The sequence below is a fragment of the Hemitrygon akajei genome, chromosome 29 (assembly GCF_048418815.1).
Source record: "Hemitrygon akajei chromosome 29, sHemAka1.3, whole genome shotgun sequence".
In the NCBI taxonomy this organism is placed as follows: Eukaryota; Metazoa; Chordata; class Chondrichthyes; order Myliobatiformes; family Dasyatidae; genus Hemitrygon; species Hemitrygon akajei.
Window position 1 is genome coordinate 51,835,838 of NC_133152.1, and position 17,507 is coordinate 51,853,344.

General features: G+C 38.1%; 2 protein-coding genes across 8 annotated transcripts in view; one reads left to right on the forward strand and one right to left on the reverse strand.

Moving 5' to 3' along the window:
* The window catches only part of LOC140718523 (tumor necrosis factor receptor superfamily member 14-like), a 530,540-nt gene that overhangs the window by 438,485 nt on the left and 74,548 nt on the right, over nt 1-17,507 (reverse strand). The window lies entirely within an intron of this gene.
* Nucleotides 1-17,507, forward strand: part of LOC140718518 (tumor necrosis factor receptor superfamily member 3-like) — an 82,257-nt gene that overhangs the window by 49,650 nt on the left and 15,100 nt on the right. For both annotated transcript variants that reach the window (XM_073032472.1, XM_073032471.1), the window contains 2 exons: nt 9,365-9,508; nt 11,141-11,234. In XM_073032472.1, the coding sequence (XP_072888573.1) occupies nt 9,365-9,508; nt 11,141-11,234 (238 nt within the window). The remainder of the gene's footprint in view (nt 1-9,364; nt 9,509-11,140; nt 11,235-17,507) is intronic.

Genomic DNA, 17,507 nt, shown 5'->3' on the forward strand with positions numbered 1-17,507 from the left:
CCCTGCATTAAATGGTATAATTTCAGAGAAATTATTAGTAAAACTTGGTTGTTCTCTGAAGAAATAACTCATTTTACACAACAATGAATTTCAACATCTCCAGTGGAATTACAACTGCTGTCATTTCGAATAGTTAACACTAGGAAAACAGTGGTACTAAGGAGTCAACATTCCAGTCCAAAGATTAGGAGTTAAACTTCTATATAGGAAAGAACGTTTCTCCTTTCCCAGGTGCCAAAACCTCTTTTTCATCAATGAAACTCTTGCATGAAACCATCTTGATATATTGACCAGTCACAGATGGCAGGAAGGCATAGCCTTGACATACATTTAGAGTCATAGAGTTGTACAGCACATGGTCTATACTGGCCATCATGCCAATTTGTTCAAGTCCCATTTACATGCATTAATTTCATATCCATACTTACTTGTTCATTCAAATATATTCAGATTCCTCTTAAATGTTGTTACTGTTCCTGCCCCCACAGCCACCTCCCTCATGCAAGTATACACATGCTCTTTAGTTTTAGATACTCTTACCAGAGAAAGGAGACACTGACTATCTACCCTATCATCTATCACTGATATGTATCATGGAATTTGTTGCTTTGCGGCAGAAGAATAGTGCATTGCATTAAAACAAATCCTATGCTTTGCAATAATAAATAAAAACAAAGTACTACAAAAAGAGAGCAAAAAAAGTAAGGTAGAGTTCATGAGTTCATAGACCACACAGCAATTAAAAGTGAAGAAGCTGCTTCTAAAACATTGAGTGAAGCTCTTCAGGCTCCTTTACCTTCTTCCTGGTGGTAGTAATGAGAAGAGGGTATGTCCTGAGTGATAGGGATCCTTAAAGGTGGATGCTGCCTTTTTGAGGTACCACCTTTTGAAGATATGTTTAATGCTGTGAAGGCTAGTGCCCATGATGGAATTGGCTGAGTTTACAACTCTCTGCAGCTTTTTTAAAATCTGTGCATTAGTGCCTCCATATATCTATATCATTTGGCTGTCAGCCTTCTTCGCTCCAAAGAAAACAGACCTAGTCTCTCCAATCTTACCTGATAACTTAAGCCTTCCCATCAAGGTCACACCCTTGTAAATGTTTCCTGTGCCATCTCCAGCATAATTATATTCTTCCTAGTGTCTGGTAACTAGAACTGCATACAGTATTCCAAGTGCAGTCTGTCTACTATTTTGTACGACTGTAACACAGCATCTCAACTCTTGCACTTGAAGCCTCAGCTTTCTTCAGCACTCTGTTTATCTGTGTTCTCGTTTTCAAGAAACTGTGTACTTGTATTCCCCCAGGTTTCTCTCTTCAACAGGATTCCTCAAAGCCCTACCATTCACTGTGTAAGCCTTGTTTCAACTTCACAAAGTCCACCACTTTCCAGTTGTCCAAGTTAAATTCCATCTGCTATCCCCTTCCCATCTTCCCAGTTGTTCTATGTCCTATTGTAAACTTAGATGATCCCTCTGCAGTGTTCACTACCCGTCCCAATTTTGATATTGACTACAAACTTACCAGTGGTGCCGCCTGCATTTTCATTCGTATCTTTAATATGAATGATACCCAGCAACAATCACTTTCATGCCCCACTGCGCTCAGGCCTCTAATCTGGAAAACAATATTCCCCAGTCAGTTTTATATCTGTTTGGGTTCTTCACCCAAATCCTAAATGTTCTGGTCTTCTGTACCATCTTACCATACAGGACCTGATCAAAAGCTTTATTAAAGTCTTTGTAGGCGACATCTACCACTCTGTTCTTATCAATACTCCTTGCTGCCTCTTCAAAGTACTCAATCTGATTCATGAGACATTCAACCCACATCTTTATAGAGAAACATAAACCCCATTCTGAAGCGTCTTTCAATGGAGTGCTCTTTTTAAAACTCAATTCCTACTTCACATGATCCATGTCCCTCCATTCATGAGCCTATTTAACAACCTTTAAACACCTCTATGTTGACATGTAAATTTGATTTAGGAGGGTTACAACTTCCAAATTTTAAGAATTATTATAAAGCAAATCAACTTAGATTTATTGTGTCTTTTTTTGATGAAGAAAAACCGGCATGGATTAGAATAGAATTCGATAAGATAGGAGAAAACATACCAGAAGATTTTATATATAAATGGGAATCCAAATGGATACGGGAAAAAAAAGAATCTCCTATATTAAGACACTTGATTGATTTATGGAATAAGGAAAATATGGACGATGAGATAAAGAAATCTTTATTAGCAAAAAGAACTTTAATTCAAAATAGACTTATTCCTTTTACAATGGATAATAAACTTTTACATAATTGGTTCCAAAAGGGGATTAAATATATAGGTGATTGTTTTGAAGGAGGTATATTGATGTCGTTTGATCAATTAAAAAATAAATATAAAATATCAAATAACACTCTTTTCTGTCATTTTCAATTAAAGGCTTATTTACGAGAAAAGCTGGGTCAAACAATGTTGATGCCAAAACCTAGTGAAATAGAAATATTAATTCAAAAAGGAAAAATTTAAAAATTTACATCTTGTATGTATAATTTGATTCAAAAACAGACAATTAAATCAGCAATTCATAAATTAAGACAAAAATGGGAATCTGATTTGAATGTTAAAATTGATGGAAAAAACTGGTCAAGATTATGTTCTGATAGTATGAGAAATACAATAAATGTTCGACTTAGATTAATACAATATAATTTTTTACATCAATTATATATAACACCACAGAAAATAAATAGATTAAATTCAAATATGTCTGACCAATGTTTTCGATGTAATCAAGAAATTGGTACTTTTTTACATTCTACTTGGTCTTGTTTTAAAATTCAACCATTTTGGATAAAATTAAGACTTTTATTGGAACAAATTACTGGAGTACAACTCCCACATAGTCCAGTATTATTTTTATTAGGAGACATTGAAGGGACAATACCGAAACTTAAATTGAATAAGTATCAGAAAAAATTTATAAAAATTGCACTGGCAGTAGCCAAAAAAGTTATCGCAGTTACTTGGAAATCTGATTTATATTTAACTATGGATTGTTGGAATAATGAAATACATAGTTGTATTCCACTTGAAAAAATTACATACAATCTAAGAAATGAATATGATATATTTTTGAAAATTTGGCTCCCATACTTAAAAAAGATAGGATTAAATACATAGGTCCTTTGAAGATAAAATTATAAAGTAATTGGGGATAGTAAAAATAAATATTAAAATTATTTTGAACTCCATGGAGCATGTGGGGATCCTCCGATATCCAGGCAATCTTTCTCTTCTTTATTTTCTTTCTTTAGATAAGGGTTAAGGGGGGGAGGGTTAATATTATTTTTCTCACTATTTCATCATCACATTTATTCTTTGTAATTTTCTAAAATTTAATAAATAAATAAAAATATTTTAAAAATAATAAAAAAAACACCTCCATGTTCTTGCCTCCACCAGTACCCCGGTAGTACATTCCAGACACTCGCCACTTTCTGTGCTAAAAACTTACCCTGCACATCTCCTTTGAATTTTACTCCTCTCACCCTCTAACAGACATTTTGACCCTGGGAAAAGGATATCGGAAATTGTCTACTCGATCTATGCCTTTATTATTGTTTAAACTTATATTAGATTTCCCATCAATCTCTGTTACTCCAGAGAAAACATCTCAAGCTTGTCGCAGCTGTCTTTATAGCAGATTCCCTCTAAGCCATGCAGCATCGGGTAAACAACTTCTTCACCCTCTCCAAATTCTTTGCATTCTTCCTATAATGGGGCAACCATTATGGAATGCAATTGTCCAGATGCAATCTAACCACAGTATAGCATTGATGCCACAGCAGTGGAAATTGCAAACAGTTTCAAACTCCTGGGAGAGGCCATACTTCGCACAAACTATCGTGGTCTCTGAGCACGTTCTCCACAATCAGGAAAGTCACCAACTCCTCTACTTTCTGAGGAGGCTGAAGACAGCTGGACTTTGCACAGCCATACTCATATCATTCTATATACAGGCAGTCCCCGGGTTACGTACGAGTTCCGTTCCTGAGTCCGTCTTTAAGTCGGATTTGTACGGAAGTCGGACCAAGTACATCCGGTATTATTTAGTGTCAGTTAGTCAAACGTTTGTCTTAGTATATAGTATATATTTTACCTTTCTATGCATATAAAACACTTAAGAAACATATGTATTCCAATAATTAAACCACTGCGTTGCTTAGTAATAATTGTAGCTTTCATCGGGGCAGCACCTTTCACGTGCTCCATTATTCTCACTTTATCCATTTTCCTTTAACATTGTTCCGATCGTTGACCAACTGTAGCCTAACGCTTTTCTAATGACCGATGGCGTTTCACCTCTTTCCAAACACTATTATTTCCATTTTATTTTCAATCGCGATCGCTTCCCGTCAATAGAGCAGAAACACTGCAGGTGGCAGGTCCCGACCTGCGCCGGCTCCCGAGGTCCGCTGGGTCCTAAGGACCATAGCACTGATTCCCCGGGTGCTAAACTGCACCGCACTGAGACAGGTTAAATGGGACAAGTGGGGTCTGTGCTGGGTTTGGGTATTAGATCCTCCACAATATTCCGTGTGGGAATTTAAACTGGAGGTAGCAGTGGGTTTTTTTACGAGGTCGAGCTGCGAGCTCGTCATCAACCCGGCATGGATGGTACGGGAGTCACTGGATCGATAATCAACCCGGCACGGGAGTGATCTGTCACTAAATCGAACTCGGGAACCTCCGTTCTCTAGCCTGGTGCTGATCTGACTGCGCCACCAGCTGACCGGAATGGGGGGGGGGGGGGGGGGGCGGCGGCAGTGACAGGGTGAATCTTACTTAGAAAAATTTAAGCCAAATACAAAGTTAAACACTCAACACTGTGTCAACACAATGACTTAAAATGGCGGACGGCGTCGCGATCTGGCTTAAAATGGCGGACGGTGTCGGGATCTGGCTTAAAATGTCGGATGGCGTTCTTCTTCCTCGGTTCATAAGTATGAGTTGTCCGTAAGTCGGACATTCGTAACTCGGGGACTGCCTATATGCGCAGTAGACAGCATCGTAACAAACTGCATCACTGCATGGCATGGAAACAGCACTGTCGTGGACAGGAAGACTTTACAACAGGTAGTCAAAACTGCCCAATGCATCACTGGCACCAGTCTGTTCACCAACAAGGATATAAATACACAAAGGTGCAAGAAAAGGGCCAGTAACATGAAGGATCCCACCCGCCCTACTCATGGACTGTTAGTCCCACTCTCATCAGGGAGGAGGCTACATAGCATCCACACCAGGACCACCAGACTCAAAAAGCAGTAAGGTTGATCAACACCTTTACCCACTCGCCTTCCCTCCACATCCCCAACTACCACTGCTTATCATTTTGTTATGTACAGACACTCCGGTTTAGACTATATGCCCTATCTATGTGTCTCATAATTTGATAAACCTCTATCACATCTCCACTGAGTATTCAATATTCCAGGGAAAACAATCCCAAGTTTGTCCAACTTCTCCTTAAACAGTTCCTATAAAAAGTATTCAACCTCCCACCCCCCCCAGAAGTTTTCATATTTTATTATTTTTCAATACTGAATCTTGGTGGATTTAATTTGGCTTTTTTGACACTGATCAACAGAAAAAGACTCTTTACTGTCAAAATGAAAACCGATCTCTACAAAGTGATCTAAATTAATTACAAATATAAAACACAAAATAATTGATTGCATAAGTATTCACCCCCATTTAATATGACACACCAGATCGTCACTGGTGCTGCCAATTGGTTTTAGAAGTCACATAATTAGTTAAATGGAGACCTGTGTGCAGTCAAGGTGTTTCAATTGATTGTAGTAAAAATACACCTGTATCTGGAAGGTCCAGATGTTGGTGAGTCAGTATCCTGGCAAAAACTATACCATGAAGACACAAGAACACTCCATGCAACTTTGCAAAAAAGTTCTTGAAAAGCATGTCAGGAGACAAGAAAATTTCCAAGTCACCTAGTATCCCTTGGAGTACAGTTAAGACAATCTATGGAATGGAAAGAATATGGCAGAGCTGTAAATCTGCCTAGAGCTGAGTGACCGTACAAGAAGGGGACTAGCGAGGGAGGCCACCAAGAGATGTGTGACTACCTTGGAGGAGTTACAAGCTTCAGTGGCTGAGATACGAGAGACTGCGCATTCAACAACTGTTGCTCAGGTTCTTCACCAATCGCAGCTTTATGGGACAGTGGCAAAGAGAAAGCCATTGTTGGAAACAAAAGCTCACATGAAATCTCGGTTAGAGTTTGCCAGAAGACGTGGGAGACTTTGAAGTCAGCTAGAAGAAGGTTCTATGGTCTGATGATGCCAAAATTGAGCTTTTTGGCCATCTGACTAAACGCTATGTTTGGCGTAAGCCTAACACCGCACATCATCAAAAACAAACCCCCCTACTGTGAAGCATGGTGGTGGCTGCATCATGCAGTGGGAATGCTTCACTGCTGCAGGCCCTGGAAGGCTTGTGAAAGTAGAGGGTAAAATGAATGCAGCAAAATACAGGGAAATCCTGTAGGAAAAGCTGCTGCAGTCTGCAGGAGAACTGCAACTTAGGAGAAGAATTGTTTTCAGCAAGACAATGACCTGAAACATAAAGCCAAAGCTACACCAGAAAGGCGTAAAAAGAACAAATTTAATATCCTGGAGTGGCCAAGTCAAAGTCCAGACCACAATCCAATTGAGAATTTGTGGCTGATACTTCAAAAAAGCTGTTCACTCACAATCCTCATGCAATCTGACAGAGCTTGAGCAGTTTTGTAAAGAAGAATGGGGAAAAATGCAATGTCCAGATATGTAAAACTGATAGAGACCAATCCACACAGACTCAAAGCTGCAGTTGCTGCCAAAGGAGTATCCACTAAATACTGACTTGAACAGGGTGAATACTTAAGCAATTATTTTGTGCTTTATATCTGTAATCAATTTAGGTCACTTTGTAGAGATCTGTTTTCACTTTGACACAAAAGTGTCTTCTTCCGTTGATCAGTGTAAAATAACCAAATTAAATCCACTGAGATTCAATGTTGTAAAAACATGAAAACTTCCAAGGGGGGTGAATACTTTTTATAGACACTGTAGATATGATTCTCCAATCCAGGCAGCATTGTGATGAACCTCTTCTGGACCTTCTCCAAATCTTCCACATACTGCCTGTAATGTGGGATTCAGAATTCCACACTATATTCCAAATATGGCTTCACAAATGTTTTTTTATGTGTGCAACATGACTTTATGACTGTTGTGCTCGATGCCTTAACTGATTAAGGCAAGCGTGCCATATGGCCTTCTTCACCATCCTATCTACCTGCGTGGTCATTTTCGGGGACCTGTGGACTTCCACCTCAATATCCATCTATTGGTAATTGCTCTTAAATATCCTGCCTTTTACTGCATACTTTCCCCCTTTCCATTGACGTACATTTTAGGGACAGCTTCTTCCCCTTGGCCATTAAATTTATGAATGGTTGATGAATGCATGAATGGTACCTCACTGTTTTGTTCTCTTGATATACTATTTATTTAGTTTTTGTATATTCTTATGGTAATTTATAGTATTTTTATGTATTGTACTGTACTATTGCCACAAGGCAACATATTTCAAGACATGCCAATGTTACAAACGTGATTCTGACCTCCCAAAGTGCAACGCCTGAGAATTGCTTGGATTAAACTCCATCTGCCATTTTTTTCCAGCTGATCTATATCTTATTGTATCCTTTAACAACCTACTTCACCATCCACAATTCCCCCATTTTTATGTCAGCCATTTAAATTGATTATAATGTGTAAGGAATGGACTTATACTGTTGCCTGAAAGCTGTGAAGGTGAGGATTGGATTCTCTTTTCAGATTTAACTGAGAATGATTGAGAAATTGACAAGAAAAAGGCAAGCAGAATACTAGACCAATACAGTCAGAAGCAGAAAATAACATAAAATGGCAAATGATAATCTGGTTCATGTGCATGTCTTTTTCTTACATGTTGACCCAACACGCCACAGCAATGTAAATACAGATGGTGAATAACATCAATCTTTGTGATCATTGAGACACTATATATTGGTGAATATGGAAGTGTTAGAGAAATTGATATTCTGTACCTGCTTTCAGAGAGGAAAACACAGAAAACTTCTAGTAATAGTGGTGAATGTTGGTCTGGGGTGAATAGAGAGCTGAAATAGATTAATGAAACATAGCAGTGGAGAAATTAATGACACTGATAACCAACAAATCATTAGGATCTGATGACCTACATTCCACATTACAGTATTAAAGAGTTGTCTATAGATGTAGTGGGTGCACTGGTTATCACACAGACCAGGTAGCACAGAATGAGTCAATCAGGAAATATTAGAACCTGTTAAAAGGAAATGGTAACAGGAAGGAGTAATAGGACGGGATTGACTCTCACGCAACAGATCAGCTCATTCTGAGGATCAGAATCAGGTTTATTATCACTGGCATACATCTTGAAATTTGTTGTTATGCAGCTGCTTAATATTTATAGCAATTCCTATTTCAATTTTCCAACATCTGCAATTTTTGGTTTTTGAGTGATTTGTTAAGTTTGCTACTGATACAAAGCAGGTTGCAGTGTGAGTTCATGGGAGAATATGGACAGGATAAGTGAATGGGTGACATATGGTAGATGGAATATTAAGTTGTTTATGCACTTTGACTAATAATGGCAGAATGGTGTGCTTGCAGAGCTCTAGTGGGATTGTACCTGGATGTTGTGTACACATCTGGTGTCTTGGCCTAAAGATTGACATATTTTTGATAGAGGAAGACAAGAAGAATTCCTGGGATAAGGAATTGTCTCATAAGGAAAGATTAACCGGATCATATTATTGTAACGTCTACAACCCAACCTTTTTTATGCCATAGACCCCTATTATTAACTGAGGGGCCCATGGACGCTTGGTTGGGAAACCTTGTTCTGGAGTTTAGAAGAAGCATGAGAGATGATCACACAACACTTTAAAAATTCTTAGTGGGATTAACAGGAATAACATTTTCCCTTGCTGGGATTATCAGGAACATGGGGTCACAGTCTCAGAGTAAGAGCACAGCTACTTTGAGAGGCTCACCAGCTGTGCGTGTTTAAGACCAAGTGTGATATATTTTTAGATTTTCAGGGATATGAGCTAATTACAAGAGAGAGGTTTTGAGCTACAAGATCTTATTGAATGGTGGCACAGACACAAGGGATTTAGCAGCCAAATCCCGATTTAGTCTTCAGTCTAACTTCAAACAGAAAGCAGTATACTTTAATTCATCGTGGATCTCATAAATGTTTCGTATTTACAGAGCTGGGACTTCAAACTAAAGAAAACTGTACTGCCACTCGCAATACGATATGTGAGCCCAGGGAAGGGTATTATTGCATTGACAGCTGTCAGGTGGCCAGAAAGCACACAGCATGCCCACCTGGTGAAGGAGTTAAAGAGAAAGGTAGGTTGATGGAGTGCCGTTACTAAGTGCTGTGCCCTGGGCAGGACAGGGGAAATTGAAATCACTGGCACCAACTGGAGTTTGCTCTGAGGATGGCTGCCTGAGGCCCCCTACTGGCAACGGCAGCTTGCTGTTAGTTCTTTGAGTGTAACTGGAATGGTCTTTGGATTTGTATTTTAAGAAGCTAATTCATCCCAATTCCCATTTTACCCGCTATTGGCCAGTCTTGAGTTTTAGCCACCGAGCCTGAGGCCTCAGTCGATCAGAGTTGACCATGGATATTGTGTCCTAGCTGTCTAGGTATACAAGCCTGGGCAGTACAACATGGAGAGCAAGCTGTTGTCCATGTAGCAAGCTCCACATCTCCATGCATCTGATGAATCTAAAGGAACAGCAGAGACTGATACAGTTTGGTACCAGCAGCATCACAGGAGTTGCCAGTCAGCATTGAACTTAATGTTGGACTGCCCTAAGTGCTCCAGCTCTGGATTTACTCCCGAAGCCTTCCCCATGAGTGGGTATGGTCACAAAGCAGTGGAAGCTTGAGATCAGAGTTTTCCTTCTCCTAGATGAGCTGCCAGTCTCGGCTGACTAGCCCCATCTGCTCTAAGCGACTGGATTTAAATTGCCTATAACCTGCCTTTGCACCTTCTGTTAGTAGAAACAGTTCTGCTAGTTTTAGTAACTAAATCACACGTGAAGGCCAGGAGCTAGACTTGGTTTTCAGAGGCTTTTTGGTTCACACACCATTGGGAGCATTTAATAGGTAGTAGGAGTTTGTCCCCATTACCACCCCTGGCTATAACAACCTTAGGGAACCAACCTTCAGCCTCTATTGCCCATCTTATTGCATGACTGCGTGCTCCTGACCACAGAAAGTCTGAGGTTCTACTCCAGTTCTTTGTTAAACAGCTTGATGTAAGACCATAAGACATAAGAGGTAAGAGCAGAATTAGGCCATTTGGCCGAGCGGGTCTGCTCCAGTATTCCATCATGGTTGATTTATTATCCCATTCTCCTGCCTTCTCCCTGTAGCTTTCAATGCCCTTACTAAACAAAGACCTATTAAATATACCCAATGACTTGGCCTCCAGAGCCATCTGTGACAATGAATTCCATAGATTTACCACCCTCTGGCTAAATAAATTCCTTTTATCTCTGATATCATTATTATTTTGGTATTGCTCTATCTGGCCTCTTCTCATGCTGCTATTCCTAAGTCTGAGCAAATTCTTCAGCTGACAGAGGCCCACACACTAATCCACCATGAGGAAAGGAATACACGATAATTTATTCCTGTCCTGTGCTGCTCGGCGTTGGGAGTGTTATTTGTACAGTGGTGTGACCGAGAAGCATGGGTATTTTTCTAGACCCTAGTAATTGACTGAAGGTATTTGTGGATGTTAAAACAGGTTCAAAAATTCTGTTCTTAAACACTGAGAACTACTCAGTGAAGTGGATTCTTTGATATTTTCAACATGCTGCAGGTGACAACTTCATAACAGTTGAAAGTGGAATTGCACATTTATTTAACTATTTGAAGAGGAGTGTGGAAAGAAGTAACAAGATCTCTCTGACACTGGTATTACAGCTTTATAAGTTACCCACAATAACATTGATTGTGTGTTTCAGGAACACCTTTCAATGATACAGTGTGTGAGAAATGTCCTCACGGAACATTTTCAAGCGAAGCTTCAAAAACTGAAGAATGTAAGAACTGGACAGTGTAAGTACCTCAGACTCCACGGTATCCATGTTCAGAAAGTACCACCTCTTGTTGATTTTTCTCAATACCTCCTTTCCTTTTGCCCCAAACCACCTGGGAAGAGGCGACACAGTGACCATGCCAGGACCACTAGACTCAAGAACAGTTACTTCCCCCAAGCTGTCAGTCTGATCAACACCTCCCCACATTAACCCGACCCACCACTCCCCACACTACTACATACACGTCACCCAGCATCACTTTATGTATATATAATCAGTCTGTGTGTGTAACAGTTACTTGTACATTGTGTTTTGTAGGATTGCTTTTATATTTATATTTATTGTGTTTTTATTTCTTTATTATGTTCTTTAAGAACGTAAGACATAAGAGGAGAATTAGATAAGTTGGTCTATCAAGTCTGCTCTTCCAGTCAGTCATGGCTGATTTATTATCCCCTGCAACCCAATTCTCCCCAAAACCTACCACATGACCATAAGGCATTGGGGCAGAATTTATGCCTTTTTTTTCCAAGCTACTTCGAATCTGGAGTAACAATCATTTTGTTCTCCTTTCACAAACAAGAAAATCTGCAGAGGCTGGAACTCTAAGCAACACACAAAATGCTGGAGGAACTCAGCAGGCCAGGTAGCATCTATAGAAAAGAGTATACTCGATGTTTCAGACTCTTCAGCAGGACTGGAGAAAAAAAGACCTCCTTACATTTGTGCACTAAAGAATGACAATAAGCCATTTTTATTTATTTACTGAAGTACAGCGTGGAGTAGACCCTTCTGGCCCTTTGAGCTGCACTGCCCAACAATTTCCTATTTAATCCTAGCCTAATCACGGGACAACTTGTAATGACCAATGAACCTACCAACCGATACATCTTTGGACTGTGGGAAGAAACCAGAGCACTCGGAGGAAACCTCCGCAGTCACGGGAAGATCGTACAAACTCCTAACTGTCAGCTCAGGAATTGATCCCAAGTTGCCCCAACCTCAATCTTGAATCTTTCACAATCTGCCTTTCAGAAACAATTAATCATTTGCACTAATGTACCGTTAACAAGTTAGAACCTGGTTGAAAACACTCTTCTATGTTTCTCTGTGATCTGTTTCACTTTAATTAGAGGGAACTAAAGAAACTGCCTGGCCCTTTGATGTACATTTGGAAAGTATTTCCCTCCTTTTGCCTTGTCCTGGGTGGGAGATCTTTCAGTCTCATTGTCTGGATCTTCCTTTCTGTATCCCAAATGCAAGTCTCATTTCAGGAATAACTGGGAGCTTTTGCACTTAGGCAGCAACTCCCAGATGAAAAAAATTAGCAGACTCATTTAATTTGGAGAGTGTGGTGTTCCTTACAGGTCTGCAAAAGATGAGAAGTACTTTTCTTCATCCTTATGTAACCACACTACAGAAACAATGCTGATCTGTCTTTGTACTAATTGTGTTCATTCCAGTAAACCCTGTGTGGAATGTGTTTAATTGATGTTTTAGAACATAGAATAGTACAGCACATTACAGGCCCTTCAGTTTTTTTATTGTGAATTTGGTGTCTCTGATGCTCCGTGTCTGTGATGCTATTGTGAGTAAGTTTTACATTGTACTTGTCATAGACACTCAGTGGCCACTTTATTCCAGTACCTCTTTGCCTAATGACGACACCACTGAGAGTATGGTTGTGGTTTTCTGCGGCTCTATCCCATCAAGGTTGGATGTGTTGATTATTCAGCGATGCTCCCCTGCACATCACTGTAGTAAAACATGGTTAATTGAGTTTCTGTCAGCGTGAACCAGTCTGGCCTTTCTCCTCTGATCTCTCTCACAAGATGTTTTTTGCCCACAGAACTGCCACTCAGGTGATTTTTTTTTGTTTTTCACACTATTCTCTGTGAACTCTAGAGACTGATTTGCATAAAAATCCCAAGAGATTGACAATTTCTGAGATGTTCAAATCACCCCGCCTGATACCAACAATCACTCCATGGTGAAAGTCACTTGGGTGACATTTCTTCATCATTCTTCCCCATTCTGAGGTTTGGTTTGAACGGCAACTGAACCTCTTGACCATGTCTGCATGCTTTTAGGTGTTCAGTTGCTGCCATATGATTGTATATATAACAGCATAATATATTACCTATTTGATTTTGACATTATATACTTTGTTTTTACTATTGCTGTTTATATGTCTTTTATGTTATCTGCTTGTTAAACTCCTCTTTCGATTTGTATATTCTTTATTTGAAAATCAATAAAAAAGATTGAAAAATGAAATGAAAGTGTGCTGACGGGCTGAATTCCAGCCTGGTATGAGAACACCAATGCCGTTGAGTGGAAAATCCTACAAAAGGTAGTGGATTCAGCCCAGTACATCACAAGTAAAACCATCCCAAGCATTCAGCACATCCACATGAATCGTCGTCACAGGAAAGCAGCATCTATCATCAAAGATCCTCACCACCCAGGCCATTCTCTTTTCTCGCTGCTGCAGGTGTACAGATGTAGTTGAAAGTTCAAAGTAAAATTTATTATCAGGGTACATATATGTCACCACATACAACCCCAAAATTCTTTTGTGGGTATACTGAGCAAATCTACAGACTGTAGCTGTAACTAACTGTAAACATCAGGAATTGTTAACAAAATGTGCAAATGTAGATATAAATAAATACCAATAAATAATGAGCATGACGTAACAAGATAAGAGTCCTTAACTGAGTGTAACTATCCTCTTCTGTCCAAGAGCCTGATGGTTGAGGGGTAGTAACTGTTGTTGAACATTGTGGTGTGAGCCCTGAGGCTCTTGTACCTTCTACCTGATGGCAGCAGCGAGAAAAGAGAATGGCCTGGGTGGTGAGGATCTTTGATGATAGATGCTGCTTTCCTGTGACGACGATTCATGTGGATGTGCTGAATTGTTGGGAGGGTTTTACTTGTGATGTACTGGGCTGAATCCACTACCTTTTGTAGGATTTTCCACTCAACGGCATTGGTGTTCTCATACCAGGTCGGAATTCAGCCCGTCAGCACACTTTCATTTCATTTCATTTTTCAATCTTTTTTATTGACTTTCAAATAAAGAATATACAAATCGAAAGAGGAGTTTAACAAGCAGATAACATAAAAGACATATAAACAGCAATAGTAAAAACAGAAAGTATATAATGTCAAAATCAAATAGGTAATATATTATGCTGTTATATACACAATGGTCAAAAAGAAACTACAACTCCTCATAGCAATAGTAAAAAAAGATTGGAAATTTTATTGATAAAGAAAGAAAAACCCCACTAACTAAACTGAAACAAAAAAAAAGAGAAAGAAAAAGAAAGATTGGGCAGTCCAATTGAGGATAAACTTTAAAAAGAGAGAAAAAAAAACACATCCTTCCAGTCATCTCCGAACCTTCATGGATAAGGATTTTCTCCAGAGAATAAAGAAAAATAAATAACTAAATAAAGATGAACTAAATCATTGAAAATATTGAATAAAGGGTCGCCAGACTTGTTCAAAATCAAAGGATGTATCAAATGTCCGGCTTCTAATTTTCTCCAAACTTAGACATGACATGATGGAGGAGAGCCAATAAAAAACAGTAGGCAGGTAAGATTCTTTCCAGTGTAACAAAATAGCTCTCCTAGCCAGTAAAGTTGAAAAAGCTTATCACATGTTGAGCGGAAGCAGACACTTTGCTTGCTTCCTCTGGGAAAATCCCAAAAATTGCTGTAAGTGGATTAGGTTGAACATCCATATCTATAACTTTAGATAATATTCCAAACACATCCCTCCAAAAATTATTTAAACTTACACATGACCAAAACATATGGGTTAGAGTAGCCACTTCTGCGTTACATCTGTAACAAATAGGGCATATATTAGGAAAAATATGCACCAATTTATCTTTGGACATATGGGCCCTGTGGACTATCTTAAACTGAATTAAAATATGGCGTGCGCAGATAGATGAATTATTGACTAAATAATAAATTTTACTCCATTGATTATCTGAAAGTGAATGTTGAAGTTCTACTTCCCAGGTGCGTTGAACCCTATCATTAGGCGACATACGAGCATTCATTAACTGTTTATAAATGATAGCTATTAATCGTTTTTGAAAAGGTTTAAACTGAAAAATAACATAAGACAAATTTAAAGAGCAGGCCAAGGGGTAATTTGGTAAAAAATCACGTAAAAAATTCCTAACCTGTAAATATCTGAAAAAAATGTGTATTAGAGATATCATATTTATCCATTAACTGTGAAAAAGACATTAAACAGTCTTGTAAAAACAAATCTAAAAAAGTTTTTATTCCCTTAATTTTCCATGTTAGAAAAGCCTTATCCAAAGTTGATGGTTTAAAAAAGAAATTAGAATAAATATTACTAGAAAATAAAAAATCATTTAATCAAAAAATCTACGAAATTGAAACCAAATTTTTAAAGTATGTTTAACAATAGGGTTAAGAGCTTGTCTACCTATTCTGGAGAGCGAAAACGGAAGAGGAACTCCTAATAAAGAAGCTAACAAAAACCCCACTACTGAATTTGGTCATCTATATCATAAATCCAAACAGTAATATAACGAATATTAATTGCCCAATAATAAAATCTAAAGGTTGGTAAAGCCAGTCCTCCATCTTTTTTGATTTTTGCAATAAAAGTTTATTCACTCTAGAGCTTTTATTATTCCAAACATAAGACAAAATCAGAGAATCTATTTTATCAAAAAATGTTTTTGGAACAAAAGAGGGAACTGCTTGAAATATATATAAAAATTTCAGTAGAATAACCATTTTTATAGCATTTATTCGACCTATCAATGACATCGACATAGGTGACCATTTGGAAAGCGCTTGCTGAGTATATTCAACTAAAGGGAAGAAATTATACCTATATAGGTCTTTAAAATTTTTTGTAATTTTGATACCAAGGTAAGTAAAATGGTTTTTGGCAATATTAAAAGGTATTTAATCATAATAATCAACATAATTATTAATAGGAAATAATTCACTTTTATGTAAATTAAGTTTATATCCAGAAAAAGTACCAAATTCCATAAATATAGATAACATAGAAGGAATAGATTTCTTGGGATTTGAAATGTAAACTAATAAACCATCTGCGTATAACGAAACTTTATGTAATTTATCCCCTCTCCTAATACCCTGCACAGAATTAGAATCCCTAAGAGCAATAGCAAGTGGTTCTAAAGCCAAATTAAATAATAAAGGACTAAGAGGACAGCCCTGACAGGTATCTCTATATAATCTAAAGTAAGGAGACTTTTGATTGTTAGTTAGAACCACAGCTACTGGGGCATGATAAATCAATTTAATCTAGGAAATAAATCCTAGACCAAAATTGAACCTTTTCAAAACCTGAAATAGATAATGCCACTCCACCCTATCAAAGGCTTTCTCTGCATCCAAAGATACAATACATTCAGATTCTTTGGCTGAGGGGGAATAAATGATATTTAGTAATCTTCGAATATTAAAATGTGAGTACCTATTTTTAATAAATCCTGATTGATCGTTTGAGATAACATTAGGCAAGATACTCTCAAGCCTATTTGCTAGAATCTTAGAGAGGATTTTAAAATCTACATTCAGTAAAGAAATAGGTCTATAGGATACACATTCCAGAGGGTCTTTCGTTTTTTTGGAATCAATGAAATTAGTGCTTCATAAAAAGTTTTAGGAAGTTTCCCAGAGGATGTAGAATCGGTGAACGTTTGAAGAAGAGTTGGCATAAGCATTTCATAAAAGGTCTTATAAAATTCTACTGTATAACCATCAGGTCCTGGAGCTTTACCTAATTGCATAGAGGATATAGCCTTGGCTATCTCCTCTTGTTTAATAGGTGCATCTAACATATCAGCATCTTGAATCGAAATTTGAGGTATGTTTAACCTTTGCAAAAATCTATTCATAGTGATATTACTATCAGAGAATTCAGATTTATAAAGATTAGAATAAAAGTCCATAAATATCTTACTAATTTCATAAGGATCTAAAGTTTCTGTTCTATCTGGTCGGCGAATCTTTAAAATCTGTCTTCTGAGCATCCCAGCCTTTAACTGACCCACTAAAAGTTTAGCAGATTTTTCCCCATGTATATAAAATAAACTTTTAGATTTAAAAATTTGCTGTTCAATGGGTAGGGTCAGAAGTAAATCATACTGTGATTGAAGTTCGACCCTTTCTTTATATAGGTCTTCAGTAGGTTTAACTGAATATGCTTTATCTATCTGTTTAATTTTATTAATAAGCACTGACAATTCCGCTTT